Below are 18,037 nucleotides of genomic sequence, written 5' to 3' on the forward strand. Positions count from 1 at the left end.
ACTAAACATTAGTGTTTATTGAACCATATTCTAAATAGTTGCTCTGAGAAATGAAAACTTGACTCATTTTCCAGTTGAATTTTATTTTGTAAGACTAAAACATAAATTATCAAGTCATTATTAAGTTTTTAGATTAGTGAAGCCTCATAACGCTAATTCTTAAGTTTAGCATAGTAGTTTGGCATCATTATTGATACGTTTTGGATTGGAAACCAAAAACATTGTGGATTGAGCAGTATATTTGTTGAACTGTCAATAATTTGGTTATTAATCTTCTAATTGTGACTTCGCATTGTTTTCATTAGTTTTTCCTCTCATTTCATATTTTCTATCTATTCCATAATGGCTGTTGCTTGTGCTTCTCGTTTTGCAGTATTAAATATAGAGGATGATGACGTTCCTGACTCCGTAACTAAGAAATCGGGTAATATTCAGAACAATGGTCAGTCTGGAAAATCCAAATTAACTGCAAAGTCTACAGTGACTGAAACAAAATCTAAACCGAAGAAAAAAAAGAAGAACACTAGTGAAATAGCTGAAGTAAGAATTATTGCATGATGTAAACAAAGAACCAGTTTATCGATTAAAGTCTGGAGCAGTCATTAAATTTGATATATTTTCGAGAAAAAAAAATATTTTCTCATTCAAATTTATTGATTCCTTTCTTAATAAAGTGTAGACTGTAAATGTCTTTCATACTTAAATGATTACATTTCTATTCGAATAACTTCGTTTACCTAAAACAGCAAAAGAGCTACAGGAATAAACCTAGTTTTTTGTTTATCAAAGGTACCGAAAATAAATGCACTGAGAGTTGCATTTAAATTGTTACTTTTTTAATAAAAGTTTTAAAAAATCAGCATTATTCCAAATGCGCAAATATAGCCAGTCAAATGAGACACTTGTTTTTCGGTGGAAAAAATAAGCTTACTAAATTATAAAAGCGCAAATTGTTATGCCTTTTTGCCTCAAACAAGTTTGAATTCAGTGAGTTCTGTTCACTGAACTCATCATTTATGCTTCATTATTCATTTATTGGACCACATTTACAAAATTAGTGATATGTTTCATAATGCTTTATTATTTGTTGAAATTGGCATTAATAATAGATAAAGTTAGGGATGCACTTAATAATAAATATTTTGATGTTACCTATTGTGTATAAAATGTATATTTTGGTTGTTGATTTGTTTGCTATTTTTGTAGTCGAGTGGATTACGGGCAAAATTGGTTATCTGTGATAATCTTTAATTAATTTCACATGCAACCCATAGTTTATTGTGTAGAGTAAAAGTGCTTTTTTACTTTGCTTTTATGAAAACAAATGTTTGTCTTGTTTTCGGTACATTTTTAAAATTGTAACTTATATTTCCACTGAATTGCTGAAATCTATTTATTTATATAGCTCTTAACAATCCATATTTTCCTAATTTTAGCTTCAAAATTTAGCATTTGCTAATAGTAATACCAAGAGTAAAAGTAAATCTTCTAACTCCAAGATAGTTCAAGCTGGTCAGAAACAATGGGAAGAGTGGAAGTCAAAAGATAATGAAGTATGTAATTGATTTTATCATTTCACTTTATGTCAGTCCTCTTGCATCGAATTATTACGGATATGCACGGATATGCCCATGAGCCAAAAGTGGTCCACTACAAATTCTGAATTTTTTTTTTTTTTTTTTAATTTTTAAAACTAATGTATGAAATATTTTCTAATTTATCGTTCCAGTTCACAATTTCAGGGTCAAATACCGGTCAATTTTACTCCCATTTATAACTACCACTTCCCAAAAAAATCACTCTTGCAAAATTGGCACAGTAACAAAAATCTCTACATAGTATAAAGTGAAGTCTCTAAAGAGTGTCCATTTGTTTGAATGAGCAAAGATCCAGAACTACCCGGTCGATTTCGCTGAAATTTTCAGAGTATCTTTCTTTCAGCACTGGAAAGGTTGGTAGACCAGTTCGAAAAAAATTTGATTAATAGCTCTTTTTTTATTGAAATTAAGGCCCTATTTTCATTTAAATTCCCAAATATGAAAGTGTACTTACACATATTAATATTATGTATGGTTGGAAAGGGTAGAATTTTCCCCATTCTACGCAATTTGTTCCAATGCTCTCTTAATTACAGCCTGAATTATTCGCATTTTTAGATCGGTTTTCTTAGGCTTAGCTGAAATTTAGGCACTGCTTTCTTCATTAAATCTACCAATAAAAAGTGAAGAAATTGTCCTAGAGTTTTCTTTTTGGCACCATTGGAAAAAACAAAATTTTTTACTCCAGATCTAGCTCAACCTGTGGTCAAAAAATTAAGCTTTTATCTTAAAAAGAAAAAAGTTTCGAGCCATTTTAAATCAAGTTCCAAAAATCTCATCTCCATTCAAGTTGTTAACCATTTTATTTTACGTTGCCAAGATTACGCTTTTTGAATTCATTGTTTCTTTCCTTTATCATTTTAATTTCTTAAACTTTTTTTTATTTTGTGTTTCCATGGTTGCGCTTTTCAAATCCATATTTCTCATTTTTATTTCTTAAAAGTTTTTAATATCTATCATCATTCTTGGGAGAGAAATTTTGCATGATGTTTTTTTTCCCTCTTATTTAAGCTAGAGCCACTATATATATATATATATATAGGGACCTTAATTTAAGATTAATTGTTGAATATATGTCACTTGACAGAATTTTTATTTTCAAGGTAGACCAGGCAAAGCTGGGCAATGCAGCTAGTAATGTAATAAAACGATACTTTTATCAAAATGAAAATTGTTAATGAAATAGAAATTTGAACTGAGTGATAAACATTGTATGAATATGACATTTCCTATGTGTTTCGGCTCTTATTGTTCGTTTGCACATGGAAATTAGGCTTAGCTAATTTTGGCAAATTACTAATGGTTGTGTACCTATCTTTTAGCATCTGTTTCTGTTTAGTTAATTTTCTGATTATTTTCTAAGTAGTAGTATACAGTACAAAGCCTACTGACCTAAAATAGAAGGTTTTTTTTTATTATGGATTTTTTAGCGCTCCCCTCCCCCTAAATAAAATAAAGCATTTGGAATGTAAATATATTGCTGTTTGAAATTTGACAGTGAAATTATCCATTTTAAAATATTCATTCATTCCTTTTTGCTGAGCATTTGAGTTCTCTTCAAATACAACTTATGTAACAAATTCAAAAAAAAAAGAAACATTGACATAATTTAAAACATAAGGGAGGTGGGGCACATTGGTCTGCTTTTTTACTTATCATTTTTTATCTCATCAAAAAATTTAAATGAGCAGTTCGATTTTCTACAATACATTTCACTAAACACTTTTCAACACCACAGATTTTTTTGGAATTGTTGAATTGATAAACTTTATTTTATATTAATTTTGTAACAGAACCTTGTAAAGTGACCAACGTGCCCCATGGATGGGGTATGTTCATCCGCCTGATGGAGCACATTGGACCGCATAACTGAAATACATTTATTATAATTTTTTGTGATATATACTATCAAATGTTGTAACTACCTTAATCTCTTTTGTGTGTAGAATGAAAAATATAAAGTTGAAAGGTCAATATAACATATTAAATTTATTTTAATTGAGAAATCATCTTTAATTGAAAACAGTAATACTGCTGTATGCAGGTAAAGGGCAGTAACTGCAAATTTTTCATTTTTTTGCATTTTTATCACGTATTGTACGTTATTTTTATTGACAAACTCGCTTACTTGGTTTCCGTTGGAAAAAAGGTGCGGAAAACACGTCTAATTCCAACATTTTCCTATTGTTAGCATTGAGTCCAACTCACATTTTTTCAAATATCTCGAAAACACATTTCTGCAGATACTGCCGTTTACCTGCACACGGCAGAATAAGCATTCACCATTAGTACACAATTATTTTTAAAAATCAAAAGAAAAATCAATTATTGAATATTCATGAGACTAGATGAAGTTAACTAACGATGAGGTTTTCAATGTTATCTGGGAATATAAAAGTGCTACTTCCAGAGCTTATTAAGTAGAACTTTTATTGGACTGGGTTTTGGAAGGATAAGTCATACATTACTTTTATGCAAAGTTACATCAATATTTGCTGGGGGGAGGGGAGAGAGAGCTCTTTTTTTCTTCATTGCATTGCATGAAAAAATTCCAAAAAGAAAAGAATACTGCTATACTAATATCACATATTTCAAACAAAAAGTACAATAAAATTAACAGCTTTGTGTTTTAAAATGATGAAATACAAAAAAATAAAAATTAGATAATCTTTAGTAAAAGTATATTTTTATTCATTTAATCAATTATTTTGTTTCTATGTAGAATGCTTGTTTAGCAAAAAAAAATTGTTTAATACATTGTATTGTATATTCTACTCTTAGAAAACAATTGTCTGGAAAAATTTAGAAGTATATTTGAAGATTTAAATTGTAAAAAAGTGCAGATATGAAATGAATTTTTTGGTAAAACTAATTTAATATAATTTTTGTTAAATAATTATCTTTGCTTCTTTGCTTTTTTTTTTTTTTTCTGCACTAAGTTATTATTATTATTTTGAAATAGCATAACATGAAATGAAATGAATGTATTATTTTCAAACATTTAGAATAATGTTAAAATTATTGAGACTTATGAGAAAAAAAATTTTTACCGGTTCAACGTGCCCCATAAAGAGTGGACCAACCTACCCTACCTTCTTGGTCTGAAAAAGTGATTTCATTTTTTTTTTTTTTTTTTTTTTTTGACAAAAAATAAAAAAAAAATGCCTGTTATTGTGAACTAAAAAAACTTACTTTAAGAAAGGAGTTCATTTTTTTCCCGCAGTCTTGATGAAAATAATTAAAAAATTTAAACTTACAGTTTTCCCAAAATTACTCAGGACTACTGAAATAACACTTTCTGGATTAAATTTATTCAATATAACTGTAACACATGATTTCATTACTGAATTTGTAGGACTATAGGCACTATTTTTTGGTGATAAAATAATACAAAAAATATTAATATTATTAAAATAATTGAGACCAGACCTCTAAATTGTTTATAAAAAGAAGAAAGCAGTTTCTTATATTTATATGTTTATGCTGTTTACCAGTGAGCTATTAGTGCTTTAATGTTTTTTTTTAATGCCATTAGGTGAATTTTCTATTTTTTTTCCAAAAGTAGGATGTGATACTATGTAGTTTCTAATGTGATAGTTGGATCATTCCACAGTATTTGACTGTAAAATGTCCCTATGTAATGCTAAATCTGAAAATATTTATATTTTTTTTCATTGTTAAAATACTGATATTTTCTACTCTCATTTGCATTTTTACAGTGCAAAAAATATAAATACTGCGAGACTTAGTGTTACGTACGGGATATTTCATTGCCGAACGACACAGTTATAGGTTTTTTTTTATTTTTTAATTGTTTTTTATTTTATTTTTGTGTACAGTTTGTAGCAGAAGCTTATGAACAAGATCTGCATGAAGCCTTACTGCTCAGTAAAATTGATTTTGAAGAAAAGAAAGAAGTAAGAAGTTAACTAATTTTTAAACCTGGTTCTTAATTTTTCCTTAAACGTTAAAAGCATAACTTATAACTTTTCTGTTTCATGAATAACTTTCAGGTCTTCCATGTGAAGGGAAAAAACTGAGACTTTAAAGAACTGTCAAGAAAAAAATATACCTTAATGCCCCCTAAAAATAGGGTGTATAAAAACCAACTATTACTATCATCGATTAGAACGTGGGAGAGTTACCAACATGACATGATTTTGGAGCAACAAAACGAGTTCCAGTGTCATATATTAAAGTAAAACCTCAAAATTTTGTCATGGTTGCATGTGCGACGTAGTTTACTATATGAAAAAAAAATTGTTTTTGGTTTTTAATTAGAAGTGCTTGAAAAATTCATCTGGGACTTAAATAGCACTTTTCCTAATATTCACTCCTTAATAGATTTCTAACAAAATATTTACATTTCACCAGACCAAAAATTGGTATTTTTCAAAATTTAATGTTGTTGTCTTGTGAGGTGCACTGCTTCACTTTTCCAACTGTACCGTAACTTGGTGTGAAGTCTGACTTCCACAGTACACACATGCCATAAGGACCCGTTTATAGAGTAAGCAACCATTCACAGCATAACAACACATTCACACAAAGAAAGGACAAGGACAGGAGAGAGAGTTCATCAATGCCCAAGCCGGGATTCAATCCCGAGACCACCCTGTTGCAGTCGGACTCCTCTAACCACAAGACAAGGCGGGCATCAGTCAAAATTTAATGATGTACAGATTTGTGTTCATTTAATGTGTACATTTAATCTGTGCATGATTAGGGCCATTCCGTTGTCATGTGAATGACAAAAAAGACTCTTAACATTTTGTCATGTCTCTTGATATTTTAATGAAATAAGGAGAAGCAAATTTTTTAATCTTTACATTTGATTGAAAGATACTCCTGACACTGTTTTATGTTTATTAAACAATTTTGTTATTTAAAAGTTAATTTATTTGCATGCTTCAGGTATGGGATATCCTAAGTCAACCTCTTCCAACTTGCTTATGAATTAGTTAATATTTTTCCTCTATTCATATACTAATACTAAAATAAATTAGATTTTGAGGGCAAAGGTTCCAATGTAAAGGAAACATATCTCAACAATAATTAAAACCATTGAATAAAATTATGTATTGGCCATCAGGAAAAAGTAGTCACTTTGTCTCGCACGTGACGGTTCATGTATTTCATTAAAAAGTAATCATTTAAAAAAGTAATGACAAAATCTTTTGCTTATGGAATCACACATTCGTTTGCAACTTAATAAGCAATAAAAAGTTTATCAGTACCGAAATATATGAAACATCACGTGCAGGACAAAATTAGTTTTCCGTGGAATAACCCATTAAGAGTTTTCACAAACTGACAATATGGATAGGATAATGTCAAAAGTGAAATTTCTTAGGTGGAAAAGAAACACATTAGAAGAAAAAGGATGTTGTTGGAATAAATGATTCTAGGATAATCACCGCTATAATTTAACTTAAAAACTAATTTTTAGCGGAGAAGGCGGAAGAGTTTTTTGAGCCAAGGTGGTTTTAAAGTTCTTGTCTCCTTGTTAATTACTTGTTCTCACCCTTGATTTTACCAAAGATTGTTTAAAATATTTTAATGCTGTGTAAAACAAGATTAAATGCAAAAATTATTGATAGTTTTGACTAAGCATTTTCTATTGGAGTGTTTCGTGGAGAAAAAAGAAATTTCATAGGAAAATTAACTTAATATTAAAGCATTTAATTTGTTAAAATAAATTGTTTGAAAAGCATTTAAATAAATTTCAGATTTATGATGCCATTCAGAAAGAAACTGAACATAGCAAACAAAGTGCCAAAAAGAAGAAGAAAAATAGTCAGAAAAAAGAAAAGGGTACAATGAGTCTAGATCAATTCCAAAATTTACTACCTTCTCAGATAAATTCAGGGGCCTTTCAGCGAGGAAATGCTGGTATGTATATTTCTTCGAGTTTCATCTGTACAAAGTGTATTTTGATTATTCATGAAAGGTCTTAATTAAATGTTATTCATTAGTTTTGCCTTCTATAGATTATTTTACTCTAATGAGTATTTTTCTAGTTCAGTGTAATCATATAATTCAAATTGGTTTCAAAATCTAAAAAATAATAATTTTTCTATTGATATTTACATTTCACCAATTGCTAATTTTGGTCATGTGAGCATCATTTCATAAAAGAGGCAATTATTTTGAAGTTTTCTGAAAAAAATGATGTGCTTTTAAATGTCTGACAATGCTATAACCTCACCAAGACAGAGCTTATGTTATTTATCTGCACCTGGGAGGTAAAAGGCACTAAATCAGAAATACTCTAAAGCTTTTCTTTCTCGCAATGATTTATGTTACTGGATTGTAAGTTATGGGCTTTGTTTGTCAAAATCTTAGTGCTTTATACTGCTGCATAAAGTATAAAATGTTGAGTATGATGGTGCTTAAACCTTGACATAAAAAATTAAAAAAAATTGTCATAGCACCCTTTACCTTCCAGGTACATACAGATGTACAACAAAATGCGTTTATTTATTTATTATTATTATTTTTTTAACATTATAACAATCCATGGTTTCTTAAATTAAATCACTTAAGCACTCAGGCTTTTTTTTCCCTCCACATAAAAGCAGACTAATTATCACTCTTTTCTGTTTAAAGCAGCAATTCTCAAGTGGTCCGCAGAAAAAATTTGGGAGCCCTAAGAGATTTTTCCTAATTCTTATTGAAAACTGTCTTTACTCAAAAAAAAAAAATAAATAAATAAATAGAATAAAATAAATGAACAATAAAAGAAAAATAAAGAACATAATGATAATATATGTGATATGTTTTTACATGAGTTTTGTTATTAATACTGTAGTTTTCAATAGTTTCTCGCAAATGTTTATTTACTTATGTAATTTTTACAATAATACTTATGTATGATTTTTTAATAATTAAAAAAAAAAAGAGTTTAAAAACTTCGCCAGTTCACAAAACTATTTCAAATGCTTTTGCTGATCCGCTGGGTCAGAAAAGGTTGAGAAATACTAGTTTGGAGTATTGACTGAATTCTAAGATTAACATAGGCCTTCAATATTTTAAATTAAAATTACATCTGGGTTTATAAAGTGAACTTCTTTGAAAGTTTGTTTAATAAGTCTCTATCCTTAACAGGAAAGTTTAAAATTTTCAAAATTGGTTTCAAATTTCTGATAATAGTGAAAAAATGTAAAAAAAATAACAAAGTCAAGTAATAAAAGTGAAATCAAAGCCATTTCAAAAAAGTTTATTCTTAGAGAAAGGAAGAAATGAAAGGATAATGGGAAAATAAATCTAAATTAACATTTTCCTATGGATAAATGTCAATTTTGATTTTCAAAAAGTTGAGAATTTTTGAATGTATATTACATGCCACTCGAAATAATACAATTAACTTCCCTATCCAAGATTAACTTATCTAACATTAATTTAAAAAAAAAAACATAATAGAAGTTGCCAACACATATTTATGGTTCTACAATTTCTCATTTTAATGAAAATTTGCACATTTAATATTAAATTCAACCTAGTACATAGCTGTAAAAAACATATATAACTAACAATGCAAACATGTGCAGTAACCTCATGATTATCACGGAGCAGATTATCCGGAAGCCAATTAAGAATCAGGAGCATGTATTTTTGCAGCAAAAGGCAAATACCAATGGCTGTTTTTCATTATCGAAAAATTGTAAATCTAAACTGTTGTTTTTGTTTTATTAATTTATTTACTTCACTTATTTCATTGTACACTTGTTCTTTATTAATGTTAAGTTCTATTGTGCAAATACAAAACCTTTTTACTATTCTGAAAATATTGTATAAAATATTATGCATCGATACAGCCACATTTTTGAGGAAGAACATTTTTTGCCTTATTAGTGTCTTATTTTAGCCTTTTTGGGGCCTATCCGCGGCACTTGTGCCACCCAATTACGCTGATAATCTGGAGTTTACTGTATTTAAGTTCCAAACATCAAACTGCAGTGTAATCGACAAAAAAGAAATCTTGTATAAATATTGTTCCAGATGTTTAAAACACCTAGTGAGTTAATTAAATTTAACTTTTTTTTATTTTTTCGTAGACCTTGATGATTTTGAGTTGCCCGTTAAAGTTCCTGAAGAGGAAACGAATTTTTTCAACAAAATAGAAGAAGCAGCAGAGAAGATAATTACAAAAGAACAGAAACAGGATTATTATAAGTCTATTGATGTAAGTGCATTATAATTGTCGAAACAAATTATGCTTTTTTAAGTGCAATTTGTGTCTAAAATTAATGGCTGCATTGTAGCTATTATTACTACTTAGAGAGTTAGCATTTATGGGTTTTTTTTAAGTTTAAGATAGAATATTAGTGTGTTTTGAATCCATTTTTTTTTACTAAATAAACAAAAATCTTATTTTAATTTTCAAAAAATCAGTTGTTTTAATTTTTTTTAATGAAATTAAAATTTTCTTAAACCTTACACTCTTACAATATGAGTGACATCATCAGTTCAAATTATCCTTTTTTTATTCCTTAATATTAAAAAAAAAAAAAGAAAGGAAGAAATATGTGTTCAAAATAAGCCTATGTTTTATGAAATTGAGTGGATGTGTTTTTTTAGTATGAACGTAATTTCACTTATTTTCCTTAATTTGTGTTTCAAAAGTTATTCTTCAATGTTAAAAACTTAATTTGAATGGTGTTAAAAAAATTTTGATTTTAGGGTACGGATTTTATCTTACTCTGCTTATCTGTACTGTTAAATCATATATACTCATACATAAGTTGACAATACCATTTTCAGAGGAGGGTGGAATAGCATATTATATGACCTCTTATCATTTTTGCCAATCATGATTTTTGTGAATGCTTTGTTTTGTACAATTTCTGCTAAATTTTGTATCAATATTACTTTTATTCTAAATTACACTAAAATAAAATTTTTGTTCTTAAGTTTTTTTTTTTTTTTTTTTTTTTTTTTTTTTTTTTTTTTTTTGCCCGAAAAGGTTTTTTTTTTTTTTTTTTTTTTTTTTTGATGAGCTGAGATTTTTTTGCAATGAATTATACAGAAACTTTTTCTGTTCAAAACTGGACGTTCCTTACATTTTCCTTTATTTATTTCTTGCTGTTTAGTTGAAAGTGTTGGATTGAAATTAGATGAATGTCGATTTCTTCTAGTTTTATTTGGGAAATTCTTTTTGTCCTTTTCATCACTTATCAGTTGACCCCCCCCCCCCCCCCACACACATACACACACTCTATGCCTTGATTGTCCTTACTAAATTGCTTGACTTCACACGGGAAAATGAGGTATTCATTCTATTTTACGATTATTGTTTGATGAAATAAAAATTAGAATTTTTTCAAATCTACATTTCATAAAAGTTCAACAAATGTTTTACAAAAGTGCTCACAAAAAGGGACTTTGGCAACAAACCACTTGTGATAACACTTGTAGTTCTTACACAAAGTGTGATATTCAGAATTGATGACAGAAAGAAATCCAATTACATCTACTGATGCTGAAACCGAGAAGAAACTTAAAAATGTCTCTTGGAACGTACCATTGCAAGAATTTAAAGCATTCATTATGCTTTGGTACATAAATGGAGCAGTAGCCATTAGTTTCTGAAATGCAACTGAAATAGCGTTGGTTATTTAAAGGGCATTTTAAACTCTTTTTAAATATTTCATTAAGCATAATGAAAATCTCTATATCCTTTAAATTAACTATTTATTTTAAATATGTTTATTTTTAACCAATTCTTACAAATATATAACATTATGCAGAAAACTATGCAGATTTCTTCTCAGATGGTCAAAATACCCCTGTTGTATTTCTAGGTATACAAAGACAGCAGTAATTCTAGTATTAAAGTGTTTTTCACTTAGGTACATGCTCCTTTAAATTCATAACACATATTTTGTACTTTTCAAAGTGCTGTGAGTAAAATATCTATTTTTTTCTCTATTGTGTTGTTACTAGCAATTGCATTGATAAAAGTTTATTAAACAGCATTATAAATGCATATGCAAAAAAAATTGCAGAGATACGTTATTTGGACTGCAAGGATCCCCCTTTTTCAATTCAAAAAATGTAAGCAACTGTACGCAAAGACGTGACAAAAAAACTTTCTGGTATCTTTTGTCAGATTCTATCAATGGCATTGTTATGTTATTTCAACAAGTGTTATTTCCGTATTTTCTTGACATTTAATTTTAGAAACTAGTTTGTATTTTTCTGATACTTATTTTTTTCAAATTTCTTTAGCCTGTTTTAGAATCTGCAAGATTACTGCAATATCAAGAAGAGATACGTAATAAAGATGAAGAAATATTAAAATTGACAGAAAGTGTTAAAAAACTAAAAGTAGGTTTTTATCTGAATTAAATAACTAAGGTTGGGGAGAATTAAGAATTCTTATCAAATTGCTTTTAAATGAAGGCTTCTATTTATGTTTATTTATTTTATACTTTGTTAATTTTCCAGGAAGAGCTAAAAAATGTTAAATCAAGGAACAAAAAACTGTATGGGATATTAGAAACTGGAGAAAGTGAGTTTTTTTAAATGTACTTAATATTTTATTAAAGTCAAGTAGATATGAGCATATGATGTAGCACAATCTATAATTTAAACACAATCTAGGATTTTAAAATATATATATATGTAGATAGAACTAGAAACATATTGTGAATGTTTAATTAGCATGAAATAGTGATTGAAAAAACTACTTTTTAGCTAACATACATTTTAATATTATTTTGAATTGTTCATTTATTTTTAATGAGAAACTAATTCAGTGCGAAAAATAGAACTGAAAAAATTATATAATTGCATCACTTCATGTTGTAGTACTTGTAAATTCTGCATAAATTTTAACGTTTAAAATTTCCTTAATAATCAAAGAAAAGTTCCAGGAAGAGCTAAAAAATGTTAAATCAAGGAACAAAAACCTTACGAATTCTGAATGCTATCATTTGTACCTTACGAATTCTTGAATGTTATCATTTGTTCCACAACCAAATATTTTAAAAACCCTTTAAATCTCTACTTGTCTTTAATTTCCTTCTAAAGAATTTAAAAAATTAACAGAGATTAGCCCTCTGGTTAGCTACCACAAAATTAAATATTAATTTTTATCCATATGATGTATTGGGCAATGTTAATGAAAAGATTGCTGCTTATTTTCTTCAAATAAATTTTCAAATTGTGGGCTTGAAATTTATGCAGCTGAATTTGAAGCGATTTATAAATTTAATTTTTTATTACCATTATAGTAATTCAACTCAAAAAAAGTATGCAGCAGTGCTTGCTTTCTGTTCATATCCTTTTTTATTACATTTAATATGAAAGAGAAATCTTATGAGTAACTTGGGTTATCATTTTCTTTCTTATACACTGGCTGGATGTTCCTTAAAAATCCTCATTTTTTCAAACGCCTCTTAAACTTTTTTAACCCAAAAGTGGAAGCTCTCGTTTTCAGGGAATGAAATACTCAATAATACTAATCAAGAGTTTAAAAAAAATCAAAATTTTTGAAATTGTCATTTTTGCAAAAAAAAAAAAAAATTAAAAAATAAGTTAAAAAATGTTTTTTTTTTCAAAACACTAACCAAAAAAAATTAACGTATATTTCCAAATGGTGCATTTGTTTTGAAGAAAAATAATTAAATTTTAAAAATAACAAAATATTCTGCACCATTCCGGAGACCAATTAGTTTGAATTTTTCGTCAAAAATCGCAAGTGACAAATAGTACTTTGGTTGCCATCTTTGTCGGGTTATATCTCAGGCCAGGAATTGTTTTGGGGAAACAAAAAGTTGCCTGTATCTTTTTTTTTCTTCTGTTTTTTAACAAATGTTGAATTCAAAAACTTCAAAGTTTTTTTTTTCTTTTTTTTCCCTTAATCGACATGGGTTATGCCATGACCTTATCAATGTTCCACACGCACTAGAAATTTTCATTTCAGTTGTATTCGAATTAGTTCAAGCCAGTGTCACTCATAAAAATTAGCATTATTTTTCACCAGTGTCTTAAGTTTATGAACATTTTAGTGAATAAAACTAAAATATTGATTAGGGACGTTTAGTAGGGCAATATAATCTGAAAATTAAAGAGTTCTAATGCTTTGGTATAGTGATGCACAATGTTGCATCATATTACCACAGTATTGTTGTGCTGGTAAAATGTTACAATGCCTTAATTCATGCAATTTTCCTTTATTTTTAGATTTTCGTTGAATTTTTACAATCATGTCGGTTTTTGAAATGCAGTTGAACTCTCTTAATACCATGACGTTTAATAGGAAATTATGGCTAAAATGAACATTTTGTTCGTTAAGTTTGGTTTGTTACCTAATTACAATAAAAATTTCACGTATAATATGTACATTTAATTGAAAGTTTCGGTTAAGACGAACAAAACTTTCCCACTTCTTTACTTGTTGAGTACTGTAATTTTCAATTTCAAAAATTATTCATCATTTTCTTTAGGAGTAAAAGTCTCATTGTGCATTGAGCAGAAAATATTTAACATTTTTCACAGAAAATAAAGCTTGTTCAATTTGTTTACCTGTGGAAATTTCAATTTACTTGGTGATAGATAACACTGTTCATCTTCCATTATGGATTACAACCTATTCAGCGATTGTCGATTATCGTCTTCCTTGTACAATATTTTCCAAAAAATTCATTTATTAGAAATAAGTGATTTTTTTCTGAATATACATGTAGCTAGATTAAAATGTGTGTATTAGCAGTAATATTTTTTTAGTATAGGTAAGCATTTCTTCGTTTTTTCTCAGTATCGCTCATTTAACGGCTTACTTGAATAGCTTGCTAATACAAACAAATTCGTGGATTTTTAACATTTCATATTAACTGACATTTCGTTCAACTGTAGTTAGCTATTGTACCTTATCAATAACTTATTTCAAAAAATATTTTTGTTAAACATGTTCCCCCCCCCCCCCTCTCGTTTTGGTACCTTTTTTTTAACTGTTTTTAAAATATGCTTTCTTTAACCATCATCTTTTCAAAATATTCAGACTCTGTCTATTGAATTGGTTTTCAATATTTTTTCTTTCTGCTTCAAAGTACTTTATTTTAAAATAGTTTACTGCCTTTATTCATATCAAAAAAAATTTCTCAAGATAAATTATGTATTTATGGATGATTTCAATTTCTAGTGCGAGAAAAAGCTGAAATTCTTGTTCAGATTGAACAACTTTTATCTGTTAAAGATGAATTAACTGATCAGGTAAGGTAGTTTTATTTTTAATGCCCATATATTTCATCTCAAAAGGTTACTTCATAGTGGATATTAATTTCATCACTATAACTATGTTTTCAATACTCTATGGAGAAATTTTAAGTATAATTATTTTGTAAAATAACCTTAAATGAGTTTAATTTTGTGCAGGTACTGGAGATGAATGCTCTCCTTCCTATTAAATTTCTTTTTCTGTTATATTTAAATAGATCAATTAGCTCATTTTCTTTCTGTTGACATTTGAAATGATTATTCCGATGTGAAATAAGTTTCCTACCATTATTAAACAAAGTGTTTCAAAAGATTTATGTAAAAATATAAATATTTTAATAATTATGTTGTTAAATATATCAGATACTGTTGTACATTGGTTGAGGTTTAGTTCTGTTGAAAAATGCATAAATTGAGAAATAAATACATATGTTTGTGAAAAAAAGTAAATGAAAATATAACAATGTTTTATCTCCCAAAATTTGCAAATTACTGCATACACATGTTTCAGGGTTTCAAGAACCCCTTTTTCAATGCAAAAAAGGGAGCTTTTAGATGCTAAGATATTTGAATCCAAAAGCTCACCTTTTTGCATTGAAAAAGGTGTTCCTTGAAGGTGTAAGCAGCAGTCTGCTAATTTTGTGCAATTAAACAAATTGTTACATTTTCATTTATTTTACATGTAAAGGCAAAACAAAATTCACTTTGCAATTGTTATTTTTTTAAAAATCCCGTTAAGTAGAGTTTTTAAATGTAAAAAGCAGTTTTAGTTAATCTAGGTGCAGAAAAATTCTGGAAGTAATGAATAAGAAAAAGTTTACAAATTCACTAATTGTTAAAATATTGCGCTGAGGGCTTTCAAGTTTATGAAGGAACTCAGTATTGGTGCATGAACTTGTATTGCAAGTTCCTGACATGCATTAGTAATTTTAATGAGTACATATATGAGGCATAAATAAGTAATTTTAATAAATCACTTGCATTGCTTACATCCCAATTCACAGCAGCCTTAACGCAGTAATAAATGAAACATAACCCAACAAGTTTTTGCTGCACATTGCCTTGAGAATGTTGATTTTCTCATATTTTATTACTGCACAAAGTTAAAAACATAGTTCATCTTATGATTAAAATATTTGGAGATACTTTGTTTGTAGCTGATATGTTCAATAATACTTAATAATGATGCTTTGAAAGTTTGCTTTGAGTTATCTCTATTGTAATTAATGTTAATGTATACTTAATTATCTATTCTGAAAACTGCAGATTATGCTGTTTGCTTGATTATTCCCTAAAATATAGTTTTAATTATTAAGTGAAATATGTGCTTATCTATTATTGTCAAAATCTCTGGGCTATTAATTGCAAATAAATGAATCTAAATAAAAATCCAAACCAAAAACCTTAAAACCAAAACATTTGGTTAAAAAAACAAATGTCCATTAATAATTTATCTATAAAAATTGATGTGATTTGTATACCTATTTCTAGCTAAATGAATATCATACAGCCTTGGAGCAAGAAAGGTCCAAAGTTCATTCATTACAGACAGAGCTGAAAAAATTTCAGGTAAAAAAAGGACATGAAATTTTTGTTATTCAATTATCAACGAACGCCCTAAAACTTATTTAATTGAAGCTATCACCACATGAGTTGTCAAATACTTTCAGAGATTGAACACTTAATAATATGTAGATAGTTGCAAGAATTCTTTTTTTTTTCTCAAGTTGAATAATTGAACCGTTTATTTCAAAAACCAGTTAAAAGACAAATTTGTGGTTTTAAGGGGGGAAAAAACTGTAGCAACCTATTGCTTCTTATTTAGGTGATGATTAATTTTTTGCTTAAAGCAGGCTTTATTTGGATATTTTACCGACAAAAAAAATATTTTCTTACGCTTATCTTCTGCAAGCAAAACAAAATTATTAAATGTTTTGTATTCGACTGCTTTTGCAATAAACTTGTCATTCACATCTATTTTCAGAGCTTAGCTCTCAATTTTGTATAATTTCGTAATAAAATGAGAATGTTAGGTTTAAACATTCCAGTTTTTTTAGCACTATCTAATTACATTATTATGTAAGATATTTTTTTGTCATATTTTGGTTTCTGGAGAGATAGCTATTTGTTTTCATCAACCATTTTGAGTATGCTCAATATTAGCTCTCGGCCAATGCAAAATGTTGGTGTAGAAATCTTCATACCCAACTAGATATTGTTTGAGATTATTTAAATCAGGTTTAATAAAAACCTTTCAAATCATGTTTAAAAATTTTATTAGCATGTAAGTACTTTTTGAGCGTTTATTTATCCACATACATTTTTTCCAGAACAATAGAAAGCAAAGAACTGAATCGAAATAAAGATGTTGCCAATGATGTTGCATGTGATACAAGAAACTGGCATGTTGGATATATATATTTATGTTGTAAAGTTTTACCAGTGAAGGAAAGGAAAAGTTATTGGGTTGCTTTTTGGGTGTCATCAAAGATGGTGCATTTATTTGAAAATAATCTTTCTTTTGTATATATATTTTTTATATGTTGAATTATTTTATGTAAAAAAATTTTTTATCAAAATATTTTGGTCATTTGGACATGTGTATTAAAAATTAAATATCTTTTCAAAACCATTTTCATATGCTGATATTTAGTTTGTTTTAATACATAGGTATTTATCATTGATCAAAAAAAAACTTTATGAAATCTAATGCTTTAGTTGAAGTAATACTCAGCAAGTACTTTTGCAAAATTCAATATTTTACTTAAGAGACTTTTGGTGAAGCACCTTTTCTGAAAGATTGTTTGCAGCTATGCTATTTTAAAGCATTTCATGTAACATTTGCTTGGTTTGATTTAAATTTAATGTTTAAAGTGGTAATAAAAGTATAATATTTATTACATTTTACAATAGGTGTGGTTTACATATTTATATGCACCCTGTATGTTGTAAAAATTGTTTTAAAAGTTTTTTTTTATTTTTTTTTTCAATTTAGGAATTATTTAAACTTCTGAATTTTGACTTACAAACTTGTAACTGAAGAACCTCTTCCCGTCCAAATTCTATAGTGAAATTTTATTGCAAGTTTATTCATTTTTTCTCACTATATGCTAACAACGTCAAAGGTAGAATTTTATCAATCTGATGTCATTATTTCTGCACAAAAGCATGGAAAATATGTATTCGTATGCATTAAACTTTTCATTGCACTTTTAATT

At 28.0% G+C, this 18,037-nt stretch overlaps 1 protein-coding gene across 1 annotated transcript; it reads left to right on the forward strand.

Annotated features, from left to right (window-relative positions):
* Positions 1 to 212: 212 nt before the first annotated feature.
* Positions 213 to 17,665, forward strand: LOC129221172 (G kinase-anchoring protein 1-like). Its single transcript, XM_054855623.1, has 10 exons — positions 213 to 540; positions 1,437 to 1,553; positions 5,438 to 5,515; positions 7,328 to 7,490; positions 9,656 to 9,783; positions 11,829 to 11,927; positions 12,048 to 12,111; positions 14,746 to 14,816; positions 16,311 to 16,388; positions 17,150 to 17,665. Exons 1-10 carry the CDS (start codon positions 343 to 345, stop codon positions 17,180 to 17,182), a joined length of 1,029 nt encoding a protein of 342 aa, XP_054711598.1. The 5' UTR covers positions 213 to 342; the 3' UTR covers positions 17,183 to 17,665.
* The last annotated feature ends 372 nt before the right edge of the window (positions 17,666 to 18,037 follow it).

Source organism: Uloborus diversus, chromosome 4, assembly GCF_026930045.1.
Source record: "Uloborus diversus isolate 005 chromosome 4, Udiv.v.3.1, whole genome shotgun sequence".
Lineage (NCBI taxonomy): Eukaryota > Metazoa > Arthropoda > Arachnida > Araneae > Uloboridae > Uloborus > Uloborus diversus.

Excerpts from the sequence above, each read along its gene's own strand:
- LOC129221172 (XM_054855623.1), top strand. The coding sequence starts at position 343 with ATGGCTGTTGCTTGTGCTTCTCGTTTTGCAGTATTAAATATAGAGGAT. Across the intron at positions 541-1,436 it reads ACACTAGTGAAATAGCTGAA|CTTCAAAATTTAGCATTTGC; the intron begins GTAAGAATTATT and ends TCCTAATTTTAG. Across the intron at positions 12,112-14,745 it reads GATATTAGAAACTGGAGAAA|TGCGAGAAAAAGCTGAAATT; the intron begins GTGAGTTTTTTT and ends TTCAATTTCTAG.